The sequence below is a fragment of the Anser anser genome (assembly GCF_964211835.1).
Source record: "Anser anser genome assembly, chromosome: 20".
Taxonomy (NCBI): Eukaryota; Metazoa; Chordata; class Aves; order Anseriformes; family Anatidae; genus Anser; species Anser anser.
This window is the reverse complement of record NC_139741.1, coordinates 6,021,178-6,043,521: the sequence shown is the minus strand read 5'-3', so window position 1 is coordinate 6,043,521 and position 22,344 is coordinate 6,021,178. Positions and strand designations below refer to the sequence as shown.

The 22,344-nt window shown below is 41.8% G+C and overlaps 1 protein-coding gene across 1 annotated transcript; it reads left to right on the top strand.

Moving 5' to 3' along the window:
• Positions 1–110: 110 nt before the first annotated feature.
• YWHAE (tyrosine 3-monooxygenase/tryptophan 5-monooxygenase activation protein epsilon) lies at positions 111–21,879 on the top strand. Its single transcript, XM_083806590.1, has 6 exons — positions 111–348; positions 10,554–10,753; positions 15,456–15,562; positions 15,891–16,097; positions 16,883–17,019; positions 20,960–21,879. Exons 1-6 carry the CDS (start codon positions 285–287, stop codon positions 21,010–21,012), a joined length of 768 nt encoding a protein of 255 aa, XP_083662716.1. The 5' UTR covers positions 111–284; the 3' UTR covers positions 21,013–21,879.
• Positions 21,880–22,344: the final 465 nt, after the last annotated feature.

Sequence of the window (22,344 nt, the reverse complement as noted above, 5' to 3'; positions counted from 1 at the left end):
CGGTTCCGAGGCCGCCGCTCGGGAGCGGCCGGCCCCGGCCTCGAACCCCCGACCCCCAGGTCTCCAGCCCGCCGCCCGCCTCCCGCCCGTTGCCAAGGAGCCGCCGTTGCCATGGGAAGGCGCAGGGCGCATGCGCGCCCTTGCGGAAGTGCCCGGATGCAGCGGGAGGAGGCGCTGCCGCCATATTTGCCCGGAGAGCAGCGAGCTGGTAGCTGCTGAGCCCCCCGGCCCCATCGGCTTCCATCCGCCCCGGACACTCCCCGACGCCACTCCGCCTGCAGGCCATGGACGATCGGGAGGATCTCGTCTATCAGGCCAAGTTGGCCGAGCAGGCTGAGCGCTACGATGGTGAGCGCCGGCTGAGGAAAAGCCCTGCGAGGCCGAGGGGGAGAAGGGAGGGAGGGAGCGGCCACAAAATGGCGGCTGGGCGGGGGAGGGGGGGGCAGGGGCGGAGGGGGGGCACGGACAAAATGGCGCCTGGCACCCCCCTGAGGGGGCTGAGGGAGCTGGGGCTGGGGGGCCTGAAGGAGCGGGAGGCTCGGGCCTGGGCGGGGCCGCTTGGGGGGGGGGGGGCGGCGGCGGCGGCAGAGCCGGGAATAAAATGGCGGCCGCGAAGGGCGAGTCCCGGGGGGAAGGGGGAGCCGCCCCCGCCTCATGGAGGTGGGGGGGGGGACACAAAGAGACCCCGCCGCTGCTGCTCGGGTGCTTCGGGGCGGTACTCACGGCCCGGGCCTCGCTTCCCTTCAGCCGGGCTGCAGGGCTGAGGGCGGCTCGCCGCAGACAACGCCCTCTCCGGGAGGTGGGTGCCCGGCTCGGTCGGCCCCTCGGGGGGGAGATGGTGGGGAGAGGCCCGCTCGCCGTGGCCGCTCCTAGGGGAGCGGGGCTGCCGCTTTTCTTTCTGTTCTTTTGCTTTCCGGTGGAGATACCGCTGCCCCTGGCAAACCCAGAGAGAGACCGAGCTCTCACCCTGGAGCCATCTAGTACTACGTGATACTTCATTGCCTAAAGGAAATGCGTACGCTTTCATTATGCGCAAGATGCTATTACATTTCATTTTCTTTTTCCAGTATTGTGTGTTTTTTTTCTTTTTTTTCCCCGATAAAGTTTGTGTGCTGTGCCTGATCGGTACAGATCTGGGGAAGAGTGGTGGTGGGAGGGAGCTGACAACCCTGGAATGGTGTCTGCTGCCCCAGAAATGTCTGCCTTGTGACTGTCTATTTAAACGTGTTTCTATTGCCTATAATAGACAAGGCCTTTAATTTTCTCAATGGTGTTAAACTTCTGGGACTGTTACTTCTGCCTTAAGACTCGTGTTTATGCATTTGAAGTGAAATACCTGTGTATGTTTAAAAAAAAAAAGAAAAGAATACAGCTATGTTTCATTTAGAGGTAGGGAGATGCTCCAAATACTTTGTTCACAATTTTCATAGCACAATAAGGTAATTTGGTGAGAACTAGGTTTTGTTCTTGGAGTTGCTGCTTAGAAAACTTCTGCTAGTGTTTCTGAGCATGTGAGAAATACACATTTTGGTGAGGAAAATAAAATCTACAACAAAAAAGGAAGGCCCAAATAAGACTGTCTTTTGTAAATGTTCCTATAGGGGAAAGGGGGTGGAAGTAAGAATTCCACTAAATGAAAGGAGTCAAACGGTTTCCTCATAGTAATTGTAAGGACTTGCAGGAAAAAAATGCCCACCAGAACAGTTTTTGGGATGTGACTTAACTGGCTGGGAGGGATGGGCACGTGATTCAATATTTCACAGTAGGTATGCAACATCTATTGGTAAAAACTGGGGTGTGTGTTTTTTTGGTATTTTGCTGCCTACCCCAAAGAGCATGCGATGGGAAGACACATTTTTCTCCCTGCCACCATTACTAAAAAGGATGCCTCCCCACCCCCAATCCCACCATTTTCCTGGAGTTGGGCTTTTTGTGTGTAGGGAGGAAAGGGCTCTCCACCGGGTGTTAATGAATCAGTGTGACTATACGTGTTGGCTTTGGTTTGAGTGGAAACCCAAAGTAGGATGCTTGGCCAACATCCTCCAGGATTCATCCTCTTTAGGAGCTTTTGAGGCATAACTGCCTGTCTTTCTGGTGCTTTCCTAGATCGGTGATAAATCAGTTCTTTGGAAAGTAATCAGACCCTACCCTAGTGTAGAGATCTGAAATGCAAAACCATTCGGCTTCCTGTCAAGAAAAAAAATGGTTGATAGTTTCCCTTTGTGCAGCTTTTCTTTCCATCATTGGGCTTTCTATTCCAACCCAGTTGTGGATGTTTGCAGAACAAGCTGGCTAGATCAGAATTTAGAAGACCTCTCATGCTGTATTGCTTCTGAACCGTAATGAGGCCATTGCTAAGGAGGGAGCACCGGGAGTTGTGTTAAATCAATACTGCGGTTTTTAGACTTCCAAAGTTTTTTGGAGTCAAGTTGGGTAAACAAATTTAAGGTGTACCCTCTAATTCTGCTAGCTGTTCTGCAAGCATCTTTACTTCTTACGTCTCTGGCCTGGAAAAAAATGGTATTGTAGGTGCTGTTCCTGCAGCTAATTCCATATCCTGGTTCAGCTGGAACAATAAAGAGTTTTTAGCATATTTTGTTATTGTTTAGATGAAATACTGCATTTCTGCTCAGATTGCTTCTCAAACAGTTTTGTTCGCGTTTGGCAGTATGCTGAAAGTGTAAGTTATTCTTAATTTTGCTCTTTGAGATAGATAATCACAAGGTCACAGTTACTAGTTTGCACATATAAAATATGTGATGGTAAGTACTGTCTACTGCAAATATGCTGGAATAGAAATTTGTTTTATAACATCAATATGAATGTGAAATCAGTTTTTTGTTTAATGTTAAGATAATATTAAGTTCTGCCCCATCTTTTCTCGTGAAAGAGTGGCGTGTGGTATGTTGTTTTCTTGTGTGTGATTAGAATCGGCATGGTTTGTGACAATTAAAGCGGTGCTTATAGTAGGCATATATCTAGTTTTTTTTGAGTTACATGACTCATTTGAAGAACTTTATCGAGTCTTGCAGGTTGTGCCTGTAAATTTTTAAAAACCCAGTCCTGTATCTGTATGGTCCTTAGTATTTTGGCCTGGATTAAGGGGACAACTTTCTAGGTACTTCTGCAGTGTAAATAACACTTAAGCCCTGATCTCTGGAGATATTAAGAGATTTGGGTGTCTTACTATCTTTACAGATCTGCTTAGGCATGTCATGACAAATAACAAAATGCCAGGGAGCTTGCTTACATTATAGGAAGCTTTGTGACAAATCTCTCTTTGAAAAATCTCACTCGTCTGATGTTCCCTCAAAGACTATTACTAATAGCATAATATATAACTATCTTTGTGGGAAAAGAATTGGAATAGACAAGTTCACAAACACAATTTTACCTTACTAATGTTTGACTTTATATCAAGACAATGTATGTATCTGCGTTTTTGTAGACTTCTGAATGTCAAAACTTAATTCTTCATTGTGGAAGCTAGGGTAGCATCTTTCCTTTAATCAGGTGAGAAACCTACATGCTATGACACAAGGTAGACTCTAAGTGGATAGCCTGCTGTCAGTTTTGTGTTACAGAGCTTGAGGTATATAACTTGAAATTTACATAAGGTATGGCAGGTGAGATGAACAGGGTTTCTTTCTTTCTGAAAGCAGATATAGGTCAGGTTGCAGCTGGGAAGAAAATATTTGACATCTCTCCAGACTCCCAGTACAGCAAGTTAACAGGTGACTCCTATGTTTCTATAAACTGTCAGGGTAATGCATCTTTACTCTGAAGACAATAAGGTGTGCAGCAGTGGACTGAATCCAGAATTTGAACATGTTCTAGAAGCTGTCTTACAGTAACAGAACTTGAAGTCAGAGCTTACTTAAGAATCAGTCACTAATCTGTATCAAAAATGATAATTTATTTACTAATTTCAGTTTGCAGATGTCCTATTTCAAGTAAATAATGTAAATGCATTTAAGGGGTGTTGTTCCCCTACTGCCCCCAACAGTTGTATGAAAGGGCTCTTGTGTAATTTCCTTTTTGAACCTCCTCAAGTTCTGAGAGCAACCAAAGAATTCAAACTTCTAAGCTTGGTTTGTTTGGTGCTCTGCAAGGAGTCCAGCAGCTGAGTTGGTGTCCTTTAATTTATTCAGGTACTTGTATTGGGATACTATTTATTAGCAGGTCTCAGTCAAACAGAGAAATACGTGATGAGACTCGATCCTTAAATTTTCCTATAGCTACTTTCAAACTGATTTTTTTTATTAGTAATCCCTTTCATTTAGGAGGATGTAACTTCACAGCTTGCAGATATAGAGATGACTTGCTGCAAGAAATACTTCTGCTGGTCTGTAGGATTGGTTGTGCGGAAAATATCCCTGTTGCTTGGATAATTTGGCCTTAATCCATCTGGTTCTCCAAGTGCATAGAAGTACTGGTATGCTCTGTAGAACTGTATATTGCAGAGTCATGCAGTCAAACGTTGGAATTGTCTTGGCTGCACCAGCAGTTATAAACCTCAGCAGGCTGTACTGCTATTCCCTGTATGCTTTCTCTACAAAACTAGTTTAAACCACTGTGTAGGGTGGATTTTCTTTGGTGTCTTCTCCCCTCTGCCTGCTTGGTTGTCTTAACATCTGGGGTTATGGTTGTTAGGTTGTTTTATGCTCATTTATATGAAACTTGCACATTGTCATAGGTGTAGCATGTTCTAGGTAGGGACCTTAAGATAAGATTATCAGTTTTTATTACCGGCAGTTAAAAGGGTGCGGCTACTCAGGGTGCTTCAAGCATATGAAGACATCTGAAGAAAAATCACGAAAGCTCTGTAGCATGTAAAGGGAAATGCTATGTTTATTTTATGCTTTTATAAACTAAAATGGTGGTGCTGTGAAGTGGGGTGAGCTAATGTGACAACTCCCTGTTGAAAGGGGGATGTCCGCTCTTCAGAGCCAGTCCAGGTCTCTAAAATAGAAGCAAATGTCTTTTCTTCTTTTCCCCTGAGTAGTTTTCTGAGATGGTGACCTGAATCAGATAGTTCAGAGGTCATAGAAGCGCTGAGCTGGCATGAGTGTATTGATAGGGATAGAAGAGAAAGGCACCTCCCTGTCCCCACGAGCTCCTCAGCTAGTTTAGTCATCTCTTAAATACTAGTTGCAAAATGCAGGATTTCTTAAGAGAACAGAAGAACCTCATGTTGGGAACATAGTAGCTTTGTCTTCAGAACAAGAGTTCCTAATGGATGAAAAGATGAGCTCTGCTTTCTCTTGGCTAGAATTTAGACCTAATCACTGCAGTGAATAGAATGGTGTCCAGTGATAGCAGCTGAAGGCCTGCACGCCCAGGGAGAATGTAATCTATGGGCGTTAGTCCTTGTGGTTACACATCACTTGATGAAGAAAACGCACTTGCCGTTATTTTTTCAGCTCTCTTTGTCTTTATTGCTGTTAGCAATTTGCTCTTACTACTGAGTTAGTACTTACTATTTGCTTCCTTTTTTTTGGATCACTTACAAATGTGAGCATCCTTCCCAGCACAGATCACTGTGTGATTCCACCAGTGATCTTCTCCCCGTTACCCTGTTTCCTGTCTTTCAGCCAAGTGTTTATCCATATGAGGACTCTTCTTATCCCATGGCAGTTGAGTTCCTCAAAGAACCTTGGTGAGGGACCTTGCCAAATGCATTTCTGTATCAATCGTGTCTTCCTCGTCTATATGCTTGAATCACTTAAAGTAGAATTACAGTAGAATTGTGAAGCATTATGTGCATTTGCAAAAAGCTTCACTCTTCAGTATAGCTTTTATGCATATACCCACTCATTTTTTTTAATCCTCTTGGATCCTGGTGAGTGTTAGGTTAATGGATCTGTAGTTCCCCTTGACTGTCTGCTGGAACACCTTCTAAAATCCTTCTGTTTGTTTCTGCTGCTAAAGCCTTGAGAGGATATACACAAGAGTTTAGGATCAGGTATTTCATTTTGAGTTCTTCATAGTTGTTACTGATGATTTGTTCATTCCGTGACCAGTACTTGTACCCAGTCTTCTCTGAATACTGGTTATGGTGAACACAGATATGGGAAGACTTCTTTTTTTCTGCCATGTCCTTAACATCCCTAGATCACCCTGGAGCATTTGCAGCTTTTTGCTCCTGATGTGCTGAAGTAGATATTGAGCGGCAGCTTAAGAGCTTGAAGATCTTGGCCAGCTTTATTCCCTCTAGACAAGAAAGGATTAAACTTAAAACACAACTTCAGTTTTCTGAAGTGCTCTGCTTCTGCTACTGTCAACTTGGTGGTATTTAATAAGGCTACCTTCTGGGTTTTCCTAAGGTTCTTTTTGATTTGAGCCCCCAGTGTGGTGGCCATCAAGTCATCTCCATTCTACCTCTACTGAACGAGCTCTTTTCCTGTTCTTATTTTAACAAGCTTTCTCGCTTTATCTGGTTCCTCTTTCAGAAACCAAGCATACCACAAGTAAACTTTCTAGCTCTTGTTTTCCTTCGGTAGTATTGAATCAATGTGTGCTGTGGCAAGGCCTGCTTTTCAGTGTGGTTGAAACAGATCCTGTGTATTGTTGAAAACTGGGGGGGGACTGTGTCATAGGCTGTATGACTGGTTGCTTCATTTTAAAAAAAAATCCATCAAACACCATAGCATTGTGCTTATTGAGAGACTTAAGCAACACATTGTGCCATAACTAGACATTCTGAGTACTGTAGCTTTGCCCCAGTGGTGTCTCTTCCTTAGCTTTTCAAACACAGTTTGGGCCAAGTGGTTCCTGTTGCAACTCTTATTGCTAACCTAGCCTTGGATTTTCAGTCTGAGCAGTATAAACTGATTAAACTGTCAGATTGATGTACAGTGCGTTGGCATGGTCTGCTGTCTCTTAACTTTGTAGTCTGTATTGGAAAGGCTTGTAACATTCCTACAAAATTCCCAGTGCATCAGCACTACTTCCATATTTCCTTACCCAGGGATGTTCCAGTTCTCCTGTGTTGCTGGGATTTCTAGAGTTTGAGAAGCAGCAAATACTTTCTGTTTCTCATCTTTATCTGGAACGAAGTGTTCGTTATTTTTGATCTGTAAGTTTCCTCATCACCTGTGCCCTTTGTGCAAATTCTGTGGATTAGTGCCTAATAGTTATCAATCACGTTTCTCAACACTTGTAAACTTCCCCCATTACTTTTTAATTTTGTGGCTTTGTCATTGGTATAGGTCCAGTAGCATTAATGAAGCTTATACAAAAAAGGATTTATCTCCTTCCATAGGATTATAGTGTTGGGTTTCTATTGTTATTTTACCCCTGTTATGCTTTCAAAGAACTGCTTTTTTAGACCAATTCCGTTGACTTACTGTATTTTTTTGTAAAAGTGGATGCCTGTGGTAGTTAGAACTTTAACTGACTATTCCTTTCCCTGTGTATTTCAGTCCTTTTAAGGTGGAAAAACTATCATTATATTTCAGAGACTTACAAAGTTCCATTGTAGTTTATAGGAGTGTCAGATTGTGTATCTCTAGGACCGTAATCTCTCTAGAATCTTTGATATTTAAAGACATCAACAAACTAGCCCCAAGCCACATACCATCCTGTTCCATGTCTTTTGTAGGTAAGTCAGTAGACCACTGTCCAAATCTTTTGTGTTTTACAGGCTATGTCTGTGCTCCTCCCATGTGAGAGGAGCCACCCATCTTAACTGTAGTGTTGGACATAGGAATAAATAATTGGTAATGCCCATGCTGCTTCTGAATAGACTATTGTACTGTAGGCAGTTGTTTTGAGTCTCAGCTGAATACTTTTTCCCTAAGAATATACAGACTGTTTTACCTGATCAGGCCAAATGTTCACTCATTGTAATACTCCTTAAAACACTTTACAGCAAATGTCTGAGGAAGGATATGAATCTAGGGCGAGCATGTCATTCTCCCAAATATTCTCTTATCCTTCCCCAATTTATGCTTTGGGGAGTTCCTGCTCTGATGGTGGCATGATCTGACAGCACCATAACATGGTGACAGACATAGTCAACTCAAAGAATGGAATTTAACCACTTTAACTACAATCTGTCTTTTTTTGAATTAGTAGCATAAATCTACTCTTTGTATAATGCAGTGTAAGCATCTCTGAATTGTGCATGCAGTGAGTTGTCACTACTGCAGTAATCCTTAACTGAAAGGTAATTTCAGACTTTCTTTGTCATGGTCTCCCAGCTTTTCATCTCTGTGTAGAATCTTCTCTTGCCTTTTTTACCTCTCCACTTGTTACGGTTTTCTGATCCAGAAGATCCCTGGAAACTTACCTTACATGTTTCTCACCTCCATGTTTCTGGAGTAGTTTATTTACTGATATCACACTGTCACATAAAGAGTTGTATCATCTCAATATTGCTGTGTCTGTTTGACTGAAGTATAGGGGTTGTACTGTGTCAGACCCCAGAGGTCTTCAGGCTGATGGTGGATGTCTGGGAATGAGCATTGTAGATGAACAGTACAGCATCACTTCCTCCTCCTTATTCTACACCTTGTGTTTTCCTACAGGATTTCTCTTCAACACATGCATTAGCTAATGGTTGAAGAGAGGGCTGTGCATTCACAACTACAGGTTAATTTCTCAATTACTTCTCATATCTGAGGACAGTTAAATATTAAGCTCAAAGTCAAGCCATACGGCTCTTGCTGGAGCTTGGCAAAGATATCCAAGTAGGAGAGAGTGCAAGTCTTAATTCCTGTTCATCTTTCCTCACGAGAATTAATACTGTGGTAGGCAAATTATCTTGGATGTACCTGTTGTTTAAGGAACTTAAATATGAGATGACTTAGTTTTTTTAAAAACAACATTCTTTGAAGAGACAGAAGCATCGTCCTTTAGGAAATAAGTCATAGTGCTTGTAGTATTTAAGTGGAATATTGTAACTATCATATTGCCTTCAACTTGGCTAGTTTAAGTTAGAAGATTGCATGCTTAAGTTTAACATTAGATATATGTACATAGTGTTTTAGGGTGGCTTTTGAAGTCTTCAGCAGAAACAGTTAACCATTTTGAAACAGCAGGGTGTTTGTAAATATTATCAAAGCCTTTGGGGATTTTTGTTACTTTGTGAGCTGGAGTAGCAAAATACATTGGGTGAAGTAGGGATGTTTTCTTCTGGGGAGAATAGCGCCACTGTAAAATTGTCCTGCACATGTGGAGACCTGCTCAAGACTGATAACATTGTTCCTGCCAAGGAAAAAATGAGCCGATAGTTCCCATTACTGAAAGAGCTTATGCCTGCTAAGACTGAATTTTAACACCTGAGGGGGGAAAATGACAGTTAAGCGCTAATTGTTTCCTGTGGCTTCTGCTCCCTTGATACAACATAAGGTAAAATGATGGGGGAGGGATGATGAAAGTGCAAGTTAAATAGGGCACAGAAAGGTAAAGGGTCATAGTATGGGAGGTGTAGCCTAGTCACGTCACCGTGGTCTTGGCAGAAAGTAAATTTGTGACTCTGGAGCTCCTCAACCTGCCAGGTAGCTGGGAAACCCTTGTCCTGTTGAGCAGCTGGGCTGGTTGGGTTGTGGTCTCATTAATGTCCCCTGTACCTGGGATTATCATCTGCTCTAGCAGCTGGGAGGTAAATGATGAAGGAACTGATGCACTTTTTGGCGGGACAAAACTTACGGTTCCTGAATGTCTTAAACTAAGAGAGCCCAGTATATATGTAACATTTCAGCTTTATTTTTCTAATATGTCATAGACAATCATAATGTGATTAGGTAGTGAAAGGATTAAAGCCTTCCTTAAGTAGTTCAGGCTTTTGCTTCCACTTGAACATAGGAAAGCTATATTTAGTAATAACTTATTTTCACCTCAGCTTTACAAGTCTTTTTTAATGGCTTAGGTTATAAATATGAATTATATTTTGTGTTACTTTTTCAGTGGAAATAGCTGCTTGGCATGGGTAGATATGGTTGCTCTGGGTTATCCTCAGGATGTCTCCTTTGTCACTTTTCCAAGTAGCTAATTTTTCTTTTGGTGGTTTCCTCTTGGAACTTTGACTTGCTTCCCTAATCTATTCAAATCTGGATCTTATTTTTTGGTTAATTACTATAATACAGTGTATTCCAGCTGACAAATCAGTGGAGCATTCTGTAATTGTTCATTTTATCCCTATTGTGCTGAAAGCCAGCTTAGGTTTGCTCATGCTTTTCTCACAATTCAGTGTCTTTTCAGGAGCACTTTGAAGAAACACACATTCCTGTAGGATTGTATTGATAACCATTATCCACTGTAAAAAAAAAAAATGAGTGCTTACTGCTAAATCTGTTTTGCCTTTCTTAAGCTGTCTTTAAAGAATGTTTTGGGTACTCTTGTCAAATGCATTTAAGAGAGTATCAGGTAATTCCTTTGTGCGTGTGCTCATGGATTTGTTTGGATTGCTCCAGTATAAAAGTGAGGAGTAACTGCATGAAAGGAGGAGGGAGCCTGTTTTGATAAGTTATCATTAAACCACCCAACAGAAGTTGCACATTGAAAGATGCTTTAGCTGTGAGAATAATTGCCTGACCTTTTCTTCCTAGAAATGGTTGAATCAATGAAGAAAGTGGCTGGAATGGATGTGGAGTTGACAGTGGAAGAGAGAAACCTGCTTTCTGTTGCATATAAAAACGTGATTGGAGCCAGAAGAGCTTCCTGGAGAATAATCAGCAGCATTGAACAGAAAGAAGAAAACAAAGGTGGAGAAGATAAATTAAAAATGATTCGGGAATATCGGCAAATGGTAAGATGTAGTTGGCGTTATGGTGTAATGCCATTTAGTTAAGAAGGGCTGCATCCTGGGTTTGTTACCCTTAAGATAAAGCACTCCTGTATTCCCAGGGATGGGGGATGTTAAGATGTTACAGTCATCTCAACTGTGAAACTTGCATGTGTAATAACCTCTAGGGCCTTGCTATTTTTTTCTCTTCAGAGAGGGGAAAAACTGATGCAGATAACTTCATGGTGAGTCTAGTCAGTCTGTGCAGCTTTACCTAAAATGGAGAACTTGGAACAAGCTTTGACTTTCATCAGGAAGGGCTAATGAAACCATCAGCTATTAGAACAGTGAACTGTTTCCCTCCCGCCCCGCCTCCTGGTTTAATGTGGAGCAGGCATTCTCCCATACTATTTAAATCCCACACATTTCTGCAGAGACTTCACATTCATCATTTGAGGACAAGTGCCTCCATGGTTCAGATCTTCACTTCCAGAGAAACAGTGGAGTCTGTCTTTTAACCTCCTGGCACTGATTTGTACACTACCAATGGAAATGATGTTCCTTTTTTCAGGAGTGGCTCTGGACTACTTTCTTTTGACTCATAGCATTTCTCTTGCTCCATGGAATTGTTCAAGTTGTAAGTTTCTATTTTTATGCTGGCGTGCTGCTGGGATGAGGCGCTGCCAGTTACATACAGTCCCAAATACCATTTCTTGATGGGTGTCTAAAATCTTTCTAACAGAGCATATAAATTAAGACGGTGAATACCTATCTAATGATTGCTTAAATTTGTCTTAGATAATATGCTTTCAGGTTTCTGCTTAATATTTTGTGGGCAGTTGCTATCTCCTGCCAGAGATCCTTTAATAGTGAAAAGACTTTCCATTGTTTTTGAAAGGATTGTTTAAAAAAAAGGCATTGTTCTGCATCTCTCTCCTTGTAAAGAGAGCAAGTACTGTGCAGAACAGACTGGTGAGCAAGAAATGTGTGTATATAGTCCTCAAAATAGGATATATTGAGAGAGAAATATACAGCCACATGGAATGCAGGGCCATGCCAACGGTGTTGTCATCCTTTAAATCCTTACAGGGAATAGCCATCGCTGTTGTTCAGAGTGCCTGCAGGCTTTAGGTGGAAGAATGCTGTGGAGTACGAAGCAGTGTATTTCCATACTGGAAAAAGACAAGATGTGTCTACTTAGCTCTAGCCTGGGTTTTCCAAGAGGCTTATGTGTTGCAGCTGGAGCTAGAGGCTGTGTCCTGCTTGTAGCTGCTGAAAGACTTGCTTCAAGTTAGTGGATGATGCTTCTTGCTGCTGCTGAAGTGAGAGCTGCAGCAAAGGTGCCCTGCTGTCATACTCAGTGTTTCTGTGTGAATGGGAAAGGTCCAGTGCAGACTCGGAGTCGTGGTTATTTTGCTTGCCTGCTAATAAATACCCACTATTGTATTTTTCAGTCTTAAGAACAGTGTTACTGGGGGATCCTTCCCAGGCTTGAAAGACTCTTGGGGGGGGGGGGAAGAGGGGAGCATTGGGGACAACACAAAACAGTTATCTTGGCCTGTTAGTCCCTAGACTAAAGTTTTGAGGGGTGAGAGAAAACTAGCATCTCTGGAAAAATCTCTTGCCTACCACCAAAACCAGGTGTAGGGGCTTGCACAGCTGTGAACTGCTGCTTGAGTTGAAATGGAAGTTGTAGTTAGTGTAGAAATCATCTGAGTCTTTTGTCTACATCAGTATTTGTTAGAATTCAACTCTTTGGTCTTGTTCAAGTGAACTCCAAGCACTTGAAATTACTAGCCAGTATGACCTGGGGCAGAACTCAAGGGCTGATGGTGTCAGAGCAGGACCTGGCTGGTTTTGTCTGAGGCGTGCATCAGGCAATACTGAAGGGCGGTAGAGGCCTCTCTACTCTTTACGTTGTCTGCTTAAGATAAACGTAGCAGAACCAGTACAGAGTTATGGGAAAAACTGTTGCTGACATGATTCCTGCTTCTTGGGTCCTGTGGCCATGTGGATGCACAAACGTGGAGCCCCTGGCTTTCTCCTCTGACTGCATCTCTGTGGATGAGAACATGGAGGCTTGCTTTCTCTGTCCTTGAGAGGATGAAGTGGTGTCTGCACATGATGCAGTTCAGATCCTTGCAGTAAGACCAAATCCCTTCCCTAATAGCATAGGACAAGTGTTCACCTCCCTCTTACAGTCTGTACTTGTGGCATACTGAGTGTGCTTTGTAGTGCTCAGCCTGGGTTGTATTTTGGGGCAGCTGCAGGGCTTTCTCCTTCCTCTCTTCATAGAAAGATTAGGCTGGAAGTTGACACGTGGGTGGTCATTTTGTTTCTCAGGGGAGTGGGGAGGAAGGTAGCTCACAGGCTTTAGCAACTGCTGCCTGCTGTTCTGCTTTCATGTTGCATCCCAGCTGTGAGGTGCAGCTATTCTGTGGGCTAAATAGTAAAACAGGTCAAAGAACTAGTACGGGCCATGATTTTCCTGGTTGGTTCTAATACGTTTCCTTATTTAGGTCATCAGGTGGTTTAGAAACTGCTGTACCTGTAGAGCTAAGAACCCAGTCTGGAATCTGCTTAAGCCAGCACAACCACTAAAATACAGAGGCAGGGTGGATTGGGGCGGGGGTGGGGGGGGGGGGCACTGCACCCATCAGGATGAGCCATGTCATTGCTAGTCAGAGCCTGCAGTTCCATGTGTCCTATTTTGAGCTAAAATGGTAATAGGCCCTAAAACTGCCTGTTCTGTGCGATCCCGAAAGGCTTAGTGTGAGCTCTTGTGCTGGCTTGCTGTGCAGAGCTCAGTTATTCTCTGTCAAGAGAAGATCCCTTTAGATCTCTTTTTAAAAAAAAAAAAAAAGAGCTCTTAGGATTGTGGTGGTGGGGGGGAGTTGTTTTTTTTAATTAGCTCAATTTGTATTAAATGTCTTAAGTTAAGCACGGTCAGGACATATAAATGGCCCTGGTCAGTAGTTGCTTTCTGGTAACTTGTGTGACTGATCCTTTAAGCACAGCTGAAAAAGGTCTGTCTGAGATGAAATGGAAGTTTGTACGTGTCTGGTTTAACAAAAGAAGATTAGAAACTGATTTAATTCTTTGCAGTTGTGCTGAAGATCTCTCTGCAAAAGAAGTCATTGAGAAAGAGGATCAAGAGGAAAGAAGTTTGCAGGAACTGACTGCTGGCACAGGTTTTATAGCTTTTGTAGCCCAAGAATATATGAAGTAGATTCTTCTCAAGCGACCATATTTCAGCAACTTCCCTAAGCATTTGTCACATAACTAAGTATAGCATCTAACTCTTCCTCTGAATGCTCTAGGGCATTCTGTCATTGTTTGCATATGAAATTTGCTGTATATTAATCTACCTAAAGGAACTTCTCCAGATCTGTTAAGTAACTTTGTACAAATTGATATGTGCCAGTTTAATTTATTTTAGATCTAGTTTTAACAGTTTTGAGGCTAGATGTCGTGGTTACAAACCACAAGAGTTTAGAAACTATATGGTGATAAGATACTGCATGAAAAGAAAAATGCTATATGAAAGAAAACTGCATGAGTGGGGGGGATAGGAAGGGGTAGCAGGCTGACTGGGGCTGCTCTTGTGATCTGAGGCGTGCAGCTACTGGTACCGCTTACTGTAGCTGATGTCGATGCCTTGCCTTGAAAACCTCAACTTTGTAGGCTGTAACAGTAGCTTGAGCCAGAGTTGTCTTCAGCCATAACGGAAAGTTAATGCCAAATCAGGAAAGAGCAGCAACAGGTTGCTATCTGCACTTAACCAACCCCTCCTGCTGTGGATGATGTGGGATGCTTGGATCAAGTCTGGTTTTGGCAATGTAGATGTCAAAAAAGAGCTTTTAGCTTTTTTTCGAAGGTGTTTAGTTTGTTTGCTTTCAGGTATGAAGCTTTCTATGGTAGAATCTAATCTTGTAGACCTTGCTTTTTTTATTCCAAAGCAGGAAAAAAAGTGATGTGACCATGTTTTCAATTTTGGCTATTAAAATCCAGTAACTGATTTTAAATAAGACTTAATATTGTTTTCTTTGACCACTGACCTCACTGTTAGTGTTGATGGTTTCTGCTTTTTTCTTTGTTACGAACTGCTTTGCTTTTTTATTGCCTGCTTCTGAAGCTTGTATTTTTTTCTGTAATTTGTTTTCCCCTTGTATCTGACCTTTTTTTGTCTGTGACACATCTGTTGTGTTCTAATATTACATGATTTTTGTCTTAGGGCTTTTCTGCTAGTACTTGGCCTCCCAAGTAGCCAGTGGAAACCTGTTCTGAATGTGTAATGTAACTGGGGGTGAAATGGAGTTCAGCTGACCTGTCTTAACTACCTTCAAATTGTTTCCTTCACCATTGCCACTTCAGGGCCTTCCAGGATCAAAAACGTGAGGCATTAGGAGTTGTGCAAGTCATGCAGTAAGCAGTTATATGCTGAGACAGACATAATGCAACTGTCTAGCAAGATGTTTCCCAGGGAATTTATAATTCCGTTATTCAGTTACGCGTTTCATCATACATCAGTCCTTGCATCTTTTGTCTGCCAGCTAATTACCCAGTACTGTTTTGCTTAATGTACCTGTGGACAGCTGAATCTGTCCTGTTTTTTGTCTTCCCCCTCCTTGGGTATTTATGATGCCACTGTTTGATATTAAATATTTTTGAGACAGGCCTTTAGTCTTCTGTGCTAACCTTGCTGCCTCTTTGTGTTTTTTTTAAGGTTGAGACTGAACTGAAGTTAATCTGTTGTGACATTCTGGATGTACTGGACAAACACCTCATTCCAGCAGCTAACACTGGCGAGTCCAAGGTTTTCTATTACAAAATGTGAGTGTTGCCTTGGGAGGTGAACTTCTTGTTGTATCTGGAGTAGATAACAGGAGTAAAGTAGTGATGCATGGTGGCTTTTTTCAGGCTAGAACAGCCAATACTATAATATCCTGTACTAACGCAACAAAAGAAAAATCAAACCTTATTCTGCTTGATGGTTTAAAATGTGCTTAGGTGCTAAGGCCCTGTTGCCTGGGCAGTAATTCAGCAGTAGTAGTCCTTTTGTGTATGAATGTACAGAATGACTTGTAGAACTAAGCAGTTTAGTGGCTGGTGTGGAAATAAGGACTAATGACTTATTGTTTGTTCTATACTTGTTTTTCAGGAAGGGGGACTACCATAGGTATCTGGCTGAGTTTGCCACAGGAAATGACAGGAAGGAGGCTGCAGAGAATAGCTTGGTGGCTTACAAGGCTGCTAGTGATATTGCAATGACAGAACTCCCGCCAACACATCCTATCCGCTTAGGACTTGCCCTCAACTTCTCTGTATTCTACTATGAAATTCTTAATTCTCCTGATCGTGCCTGCAGGTAGGTAGTGACTGGGGAGATGGGGGAAACTTACGTGAACACCAAACAAGCCAAAAGTGGTTGCTAGTTAGAGAATGACTTTAATGCAACAACAAAAAAAAAAAACAACACTGTGCTGGCTTTTTTCCTGCTGTTTGAGGTTACACCATTGGAAAGGCTTTGAACTTTTGTATCCTTTTGAATCCAGATGCATTTGTTTATCTGGGAGTAGGTTATGTATGAGAAGCAGTAATAACCTTGGACCAATGAACCAGTGGCAGCTTGACAACTTGCCGTGTTAACTCTGTGCTCACCATTACTGTGCAAAAAGTGTGAGGTAATTTAGCTTGCCTCTCTTGGTGCTGGCTCCTACACACGGTAAGAGGTGTCATGGTCAGAGGAATTAGTGGTATAGATGAGCTTTTGTAATTATGCTGATCTTTCGGTATTTAGCTTGTATGAGCATAGAAGTGAGGAATGAAGCAAAGACTTCCCTCTATTTCTGTCTCTGCAGGTTATGTAACTTTTTAAAGCTTTTAGCAGATGTTGATCAGTTCTATTGTAGGCTGTAGAAACGTTTAATAAACCCCAAATTCTTGAGTAAATAGTTACTGTTCTTAGTCATGCAAAGTAGTCGATTTTTTTTGAAGACTGGAGATGTTTATCCAAACATCTGAACACTTTTAAATAATATTTTTTAAAAAGAGGCTATGCATGTCTAGGTGGCTACATGAAAATAGGTGTTCTGAGGCGTTGACTTCAGAATTCTTTCACGATATGTATTAAGTCTGACTTTGTGCTTATAGGTTGGCGAAAGCAGCTTTTGATGATGCTATTGCAGAACTGGATACGCTGAGTGAAGAAAGCTATAAGGACTCTACACTTATCATGCAGTTGTTACGTGATAATCTGACACTATGGACTTCAGACATGCAGGGTGATGGTAAGTAAACGCCACTCGAAGGTGCTGCTGTCCCCTGAGCTCTACTCAGAAAACAAAGCAGAGATGTGTAGATTTTAGATTGATTTGGTGTTTCGTTGCTGTCATTATTAATAATCGACCTTTCTGAACTTCTGTCCTTAACACGGGATGTATTGATGGGGTGACAGCAAGTTCTACTGAGAAGTTTTTCAGCTTCATACTTGAAGGAAGGAGATGTAATTAGTACCATTCTAAACATCAGTGATTATTTTAAAGCAGTGACTTCACTTAATTATCTGTCTTTTGTGGCTTGTCATGTTCATCTTACAGTTGTCATTTCAGCCAGATATCAAGTTCCAGTGCAGGAGGAAGTATTGCAAATGATCTAGTTCCCTTTTCAGGTCACTTAATGTTTCTATTAGCTTTTCAGTACAAGATTGTTTACTGCCATCATGGCAATCCCTTCACCTTTTAGCAGTCCCCGTATCTTTTATGAAGAATCGAGTATGAAGATGAACAGGGATTCTGTAATTCTGTTACAGGACAAAAGAGTGAATGCTTAGAAAAGTCTAAATTTGCTACTTGATGTTTGGAAAGCTCTTTTTCTTTAACTACTCCCAGCAGATGCGAGGTTGTGACTCTGGAAATGGGCTATTGCCAGAGCAAAGAGCAAATATATCCTCTGGCAGTATCTGAGGGTGGGGCACTGATTGCTTCTCTTTACTAACATCTGATAGTTACTCACATAAGTATTTCTGATGTTCTGAATGGACTTTATTTCCACTTACATTTAATGTTCTATGTGAAAGAAATTTTGAGTTTGCCTTGTTTTGCTTATTAGTGAATTAAATGTTCTTTATGTAGAAAGATTAAACTTGTGTTTCCTTCTGCAAAAATTAGGTTCTGGATAGACCTGTAAAAAAAAAGCTAGATTTCTTTACTTAAAATTTAGGAGAAGAAAATCTGGCCTGTTTATTAGAGTATTAACAGAGGTCTAAAAGAATATTCCAACTTGACTTCAGATAAGTCTGTAAATTTTTTAGTGTAAGTTGTTACTTGTTGTGTGGCAGTAGTCAGGTAGCTTTACTTTGGAGTACTTTACTGGCGTAGTGTCTGAAAGCAATGGTGGAATCTCATTACCTTCTTACTGCCTGCTGCCACTTGGTCAGTGGGGGCTGATGGTTTCTTTTAAGCATTGTTCACTTCAAGCTCTGGGAATGGCAGCAGACATGTACCATGAGTATTAATGCTGCAATTCAAATTTTACCCCTATTTCTTTGGGCTTTAGACAGAACTGGGGGGCAGAAGACTGTACACATGCTGGGTCTTGGCTTGTAGGGTAGCCGACATCTTAGTGCAGTCTCTTGCAAGGGACCCTGTGTTGTTTTCAAAGGTGCAAGATTATATGATTCTGTACCCTTAGATATATATATTGCCCAGGTGGATCTGTAGAGCAGTGTCTCTAAGCATTGCAGGTATTAGATGCCTTCCGTGCTGTGGCTAGGGGAAAAATGTATCCCCAGTGCACACAATTAAAATATGACCTTTTAATTTTTTAATGGAGCCAAATATCGCGGTGTTCTTTGGGAACAAACAGCAAGGTGGTTATTTCAGTGAAGCAATGAGGCTGGATTGCTAATGCAAGGTAGTAGCATTAGAACGTCTTCCAAAAGCTACCTCGATTTACACGTGAGCTGACTAACATTGCATTTCACAGAAGTTAGCGAGGTTATTTACAGAGGCTTTTAAAACTTAATTATTGAGTAATCCAGATTCAAATTTCTTATTTCCTCATTAGCTCCGTAGTCTAGAGAATAACTATTTTTGTCCTTCCTGAAGTAGTTCAGAATATCTTAGGTACTGTTTTTGATGCATGGCACCAGCAGGATGAGGACTACAAACTAAGCATACTGCAGAGCTGCTGAACTACTGCAGTTCTTCAGTCTTCAGGTTCCCAAAGAATACAATGTCTGTGTAATGTGTACAGCCACAGGTGAAAAGCTGAATTTTTTTCCTTGTAACATCATAATACGCTCACTGAGTGCGTTGGAAAGTGTTGCTTCTAGAACTCTATTTTCAAACTGGGTTAGAGCCTTTGAAGATAGGTAAAAGTTAATTGTGGCATTCACAAAGATGGTCATTATTACCAGTCTCCTGAGGAGATGGGGAAGGCTTTTAAGAGGCTAGTTCCTTTTTCATTGAGCTCTTGCCTAATGCTTTATTTCAGTTATGTAGATTGTGGTGAATGTCTCTCTGAAATTGGGTAGTATTACTCAGCTGCTACACTTTTCCATCCCATGTACTGTATCTTTTAACCATGTCATAGACAAGCTGTTTACTTCACGCTTGTAATGTCGTCTTCATATGATTCCTATTTTCCCCTTCTTTCCTGCTGTATAGATTCCTAAAGGAAAGTCCAACTGTTCATTTCCTAAAAACTCTACTTTGTAAGTCCTCGTCATGGCTCAATGAACTTTTCAACGTCAGTTTTCTTCTGATCACTAATCATGCTTGCCTCTGTCACTACTTTGCTGCTGATAAAATTGCTTGTACCTTTGACTCCATTCCAGGGCTAAGCGATGTTCTGCCAATTTGTGACCTGTTACCCAGGTCCCATACGCATAACCAAGATCCAAAGTAACTTACGTGTTTGGGAATTGAGCGCATACCTGGATGGATATTAAGACTATTTGGGCATGAAAAGTACTCTTACTGTCGCCTGTTACAGGAGTATTTGCTTAAGTGCATTGGCTAGAGCATGCTCAGATCTAATAATCTTCCTCAGTTAGGGCCTCTGCGTTCTTCTTTTAAATTACATGTTTCATAATTCTAAATGTAAATTTTGTTTTTGAATGTCACATATCTTGTGTTCCTAGGCCACCTCTTCAAAACTCTACCTTGCATTGTACCTGGTGGTAATTCTGAATCTGGACATGCTCTGAGCAGGCATTCTGATTCTGTGCTGAAGTCATTGGTCTCATTTGACTGGATTTTATTGCAAATGAATTTTTTTGAATGGACAGTTTTTGTTTATTGCCCTTAAGATAGTACCATGTCACATGGCTAAAGATAACTGTGAAGAAAACATTTTTTTCAGTTTCTTGTCAATTAGCTTAATCTTGCATGTGTTATGGCACCAGCTGGAGTATGTTAAACTTCTCCCTGTTGTAGTAGAAACAGGCAAAGACCTGTGCAGGAGGCATTGCATGCACCTCGCCCAGGGGCAACTATAAAGTAAAACTGAACACCTATGACAAGTCGCTGCGTGGACAGACCTCATTTCATTGCATGGTGCAGCCTGGTTGAATAGGTCCAAACGGGCTGTTTCTCAAGAGACATGTATCCCATAAGTCACTCTCTGAATAACCACAAGCCTGGGATTTCTTGTTAACGTTGGACTGGGAAGTAGGGAAGTTTATTCATGCTTCTCTTGGTAACTTAATAGATGCCATGTAACTCTAACGTTGGCTGCAGTCAGTTGCGGTTATTGAGACTAGGTGGACTCAGAGAGGAAAAAATATTTAATTTCTTAGCGGGTAGATGGCCTTAGTGATCTGTGGAGTAGCAGTGAGGTTACTGGGAAGGTATGTTGTGACTTAAAGACGTTGATCTGCAGCCATTTGGACGATATGTCTTGGCTGTTCACTTCTTGATCAACAGGACTGACATATGCAGACTGTTTTCAGAAACGATGGTTTATTGTTTGTCCTTACAACAGTCCATGTTTTAATAGCCTGTGCTACAGTTGTTCCGTACGAAATGTGATGAGTTGATTACAAGGCTTAATTTCCATGGAAACGCTTCACTCCAGAACTGGCTGTTACGAGCGTGTGTGTCATTTATGCAAGCGTGTGAGTGTGTGTGTGTAACTGCATGAAACTATTAATCTTAGATGCTTGTTAAGCCATTCTGCAGTCTCGTTTTCAGAAGCTAACTTCTCTACTTTTAAACACTTTCATAGGTGAAGAACAGAATAAAGAAGCGCTGCAGGATGTGGAAGATGAAAACCAGTGAGACACAAAGGCCAACAAGAGAACCCATCTCTGACCACCCTTCCCCTTCCCCACAAAAACCCTCAGTGTCACTCTGAGAACCACCAAATCTGACTTTTACATTGGGTCTCAGAATTTAGGTTCCTGCCCTGTTGGGTTTCTTTATTTTTATTTTTTTTACACAGTTTAAAAGTTCTTAAAGGCAAGAGTGAATTTCTGTGGATTTTACTGGTGCCAGCTTTTAGGTTCTTTAAGACACTAACAGGACTGCGTAAAGGCTCTTTCAGCATTACTGTATTGTCTCCTGCCAGATGTGGTGATACTGCCATTAGAAGTGGATGTTGACACCTGAAGGCTGTTAGACTTGTAGGGGAGAGATTCGTTATCACAAGGTAGCATGCATGTGGTGGCATTTTTCTTTTTTATAACTGTTTAAACTGAATTTTATACCAATGTTTAAACTTAATTGGATGTTTAGCTTGAAGTTACAGGTTGCATTGGGACATATATTGTAGTGGGTTTACTTGTAATAAAAAAAAATTCCAAACTGCTGAAATGTTGCTGAAAAACATGGTGCTGGTAACAGTTCAACAATCCGTGGCTGCTCATTCTTGCCTATTCTTTACTTTTCCTCAAAGCAGGTTAGCATTGAAGGTGGCATTGATAAGCCTGCATGCGTGTTCAATATTTTTTTCTTTCTCCCTCCCCCTTCCCCTTCTCCCTTCGCTCGCTCAACCTCTTTTGTTCAGTATGTGTAACTTGAAGCTAATTTGTACTACTGGATATCTGACTGGAGCCACAGATACAGAATCTGTATTGTTCTTACTGAAACACAGCATGGAATTAACATTAAACTTAAATAAAACAAACCTAAATTAAAAATGCCAAATATTACTATGACTTTCTTTTTATATTACTTCAGCAAGAATAATTTTTCTCTGTTGCTTGTAATAGGAACACTTGGAGGGGGAAGAGAGAGAGAGGGAGAGAAGAGTAGCTGCCCTGCTTTTCTTACGTGAGATAAAGTAAGATTCCAGTCTTAAGGTGAGACCAGCTTCTTAGAAGACAGCCTGCTTTGCAGCAGGAGTTGGCAGCCCTTCACACCATTTACTCAGAATTTCTGCTGCCTGAACGCACAAGGAGTCGTGAGTTCATCTTGCTTGCCCCCTATAGGACTTCTCTTCCAGTCTGGTTAAGTGGATGGGGAGAAGGGAAGCGCTTCGACTTAATGTCCACTCCGCTTAGCTGATGTCCTAGAATTCCTTTCTAGGAGTACCATCCATGTAGACAGATCAGGCCCCTGAACTGAAGAGATTCCCCGGAGCTGGTTCCACGTGTTTGCTGACAAGGCCCA

Excerpts from the sequence above, each read along its gene's own strand:
- YWHAE (XM_083806590.1), top strand. The coding sequence starts at position 285 with ATGGACGATCGGGAGGATCTCGTCTATCAGGCCAAGTTGGCCGAGCAG. Across the intron at positions 10,754-15,455 it reads TTCGGGAATATCGGCAAATG|GTTGAGACTGAACTGAAGTT; the intron begins GTAAGATGTAGT and ends GTTTTTTTTAAG. Across the intron at positions 15,563-15,890 it reads AAGGTTTTCTATTACAAAAT|GAAGGGGGACTACCATAGGT; the intron begins GTGAGTGTTGCC and ends CTTGTTTTTCAG.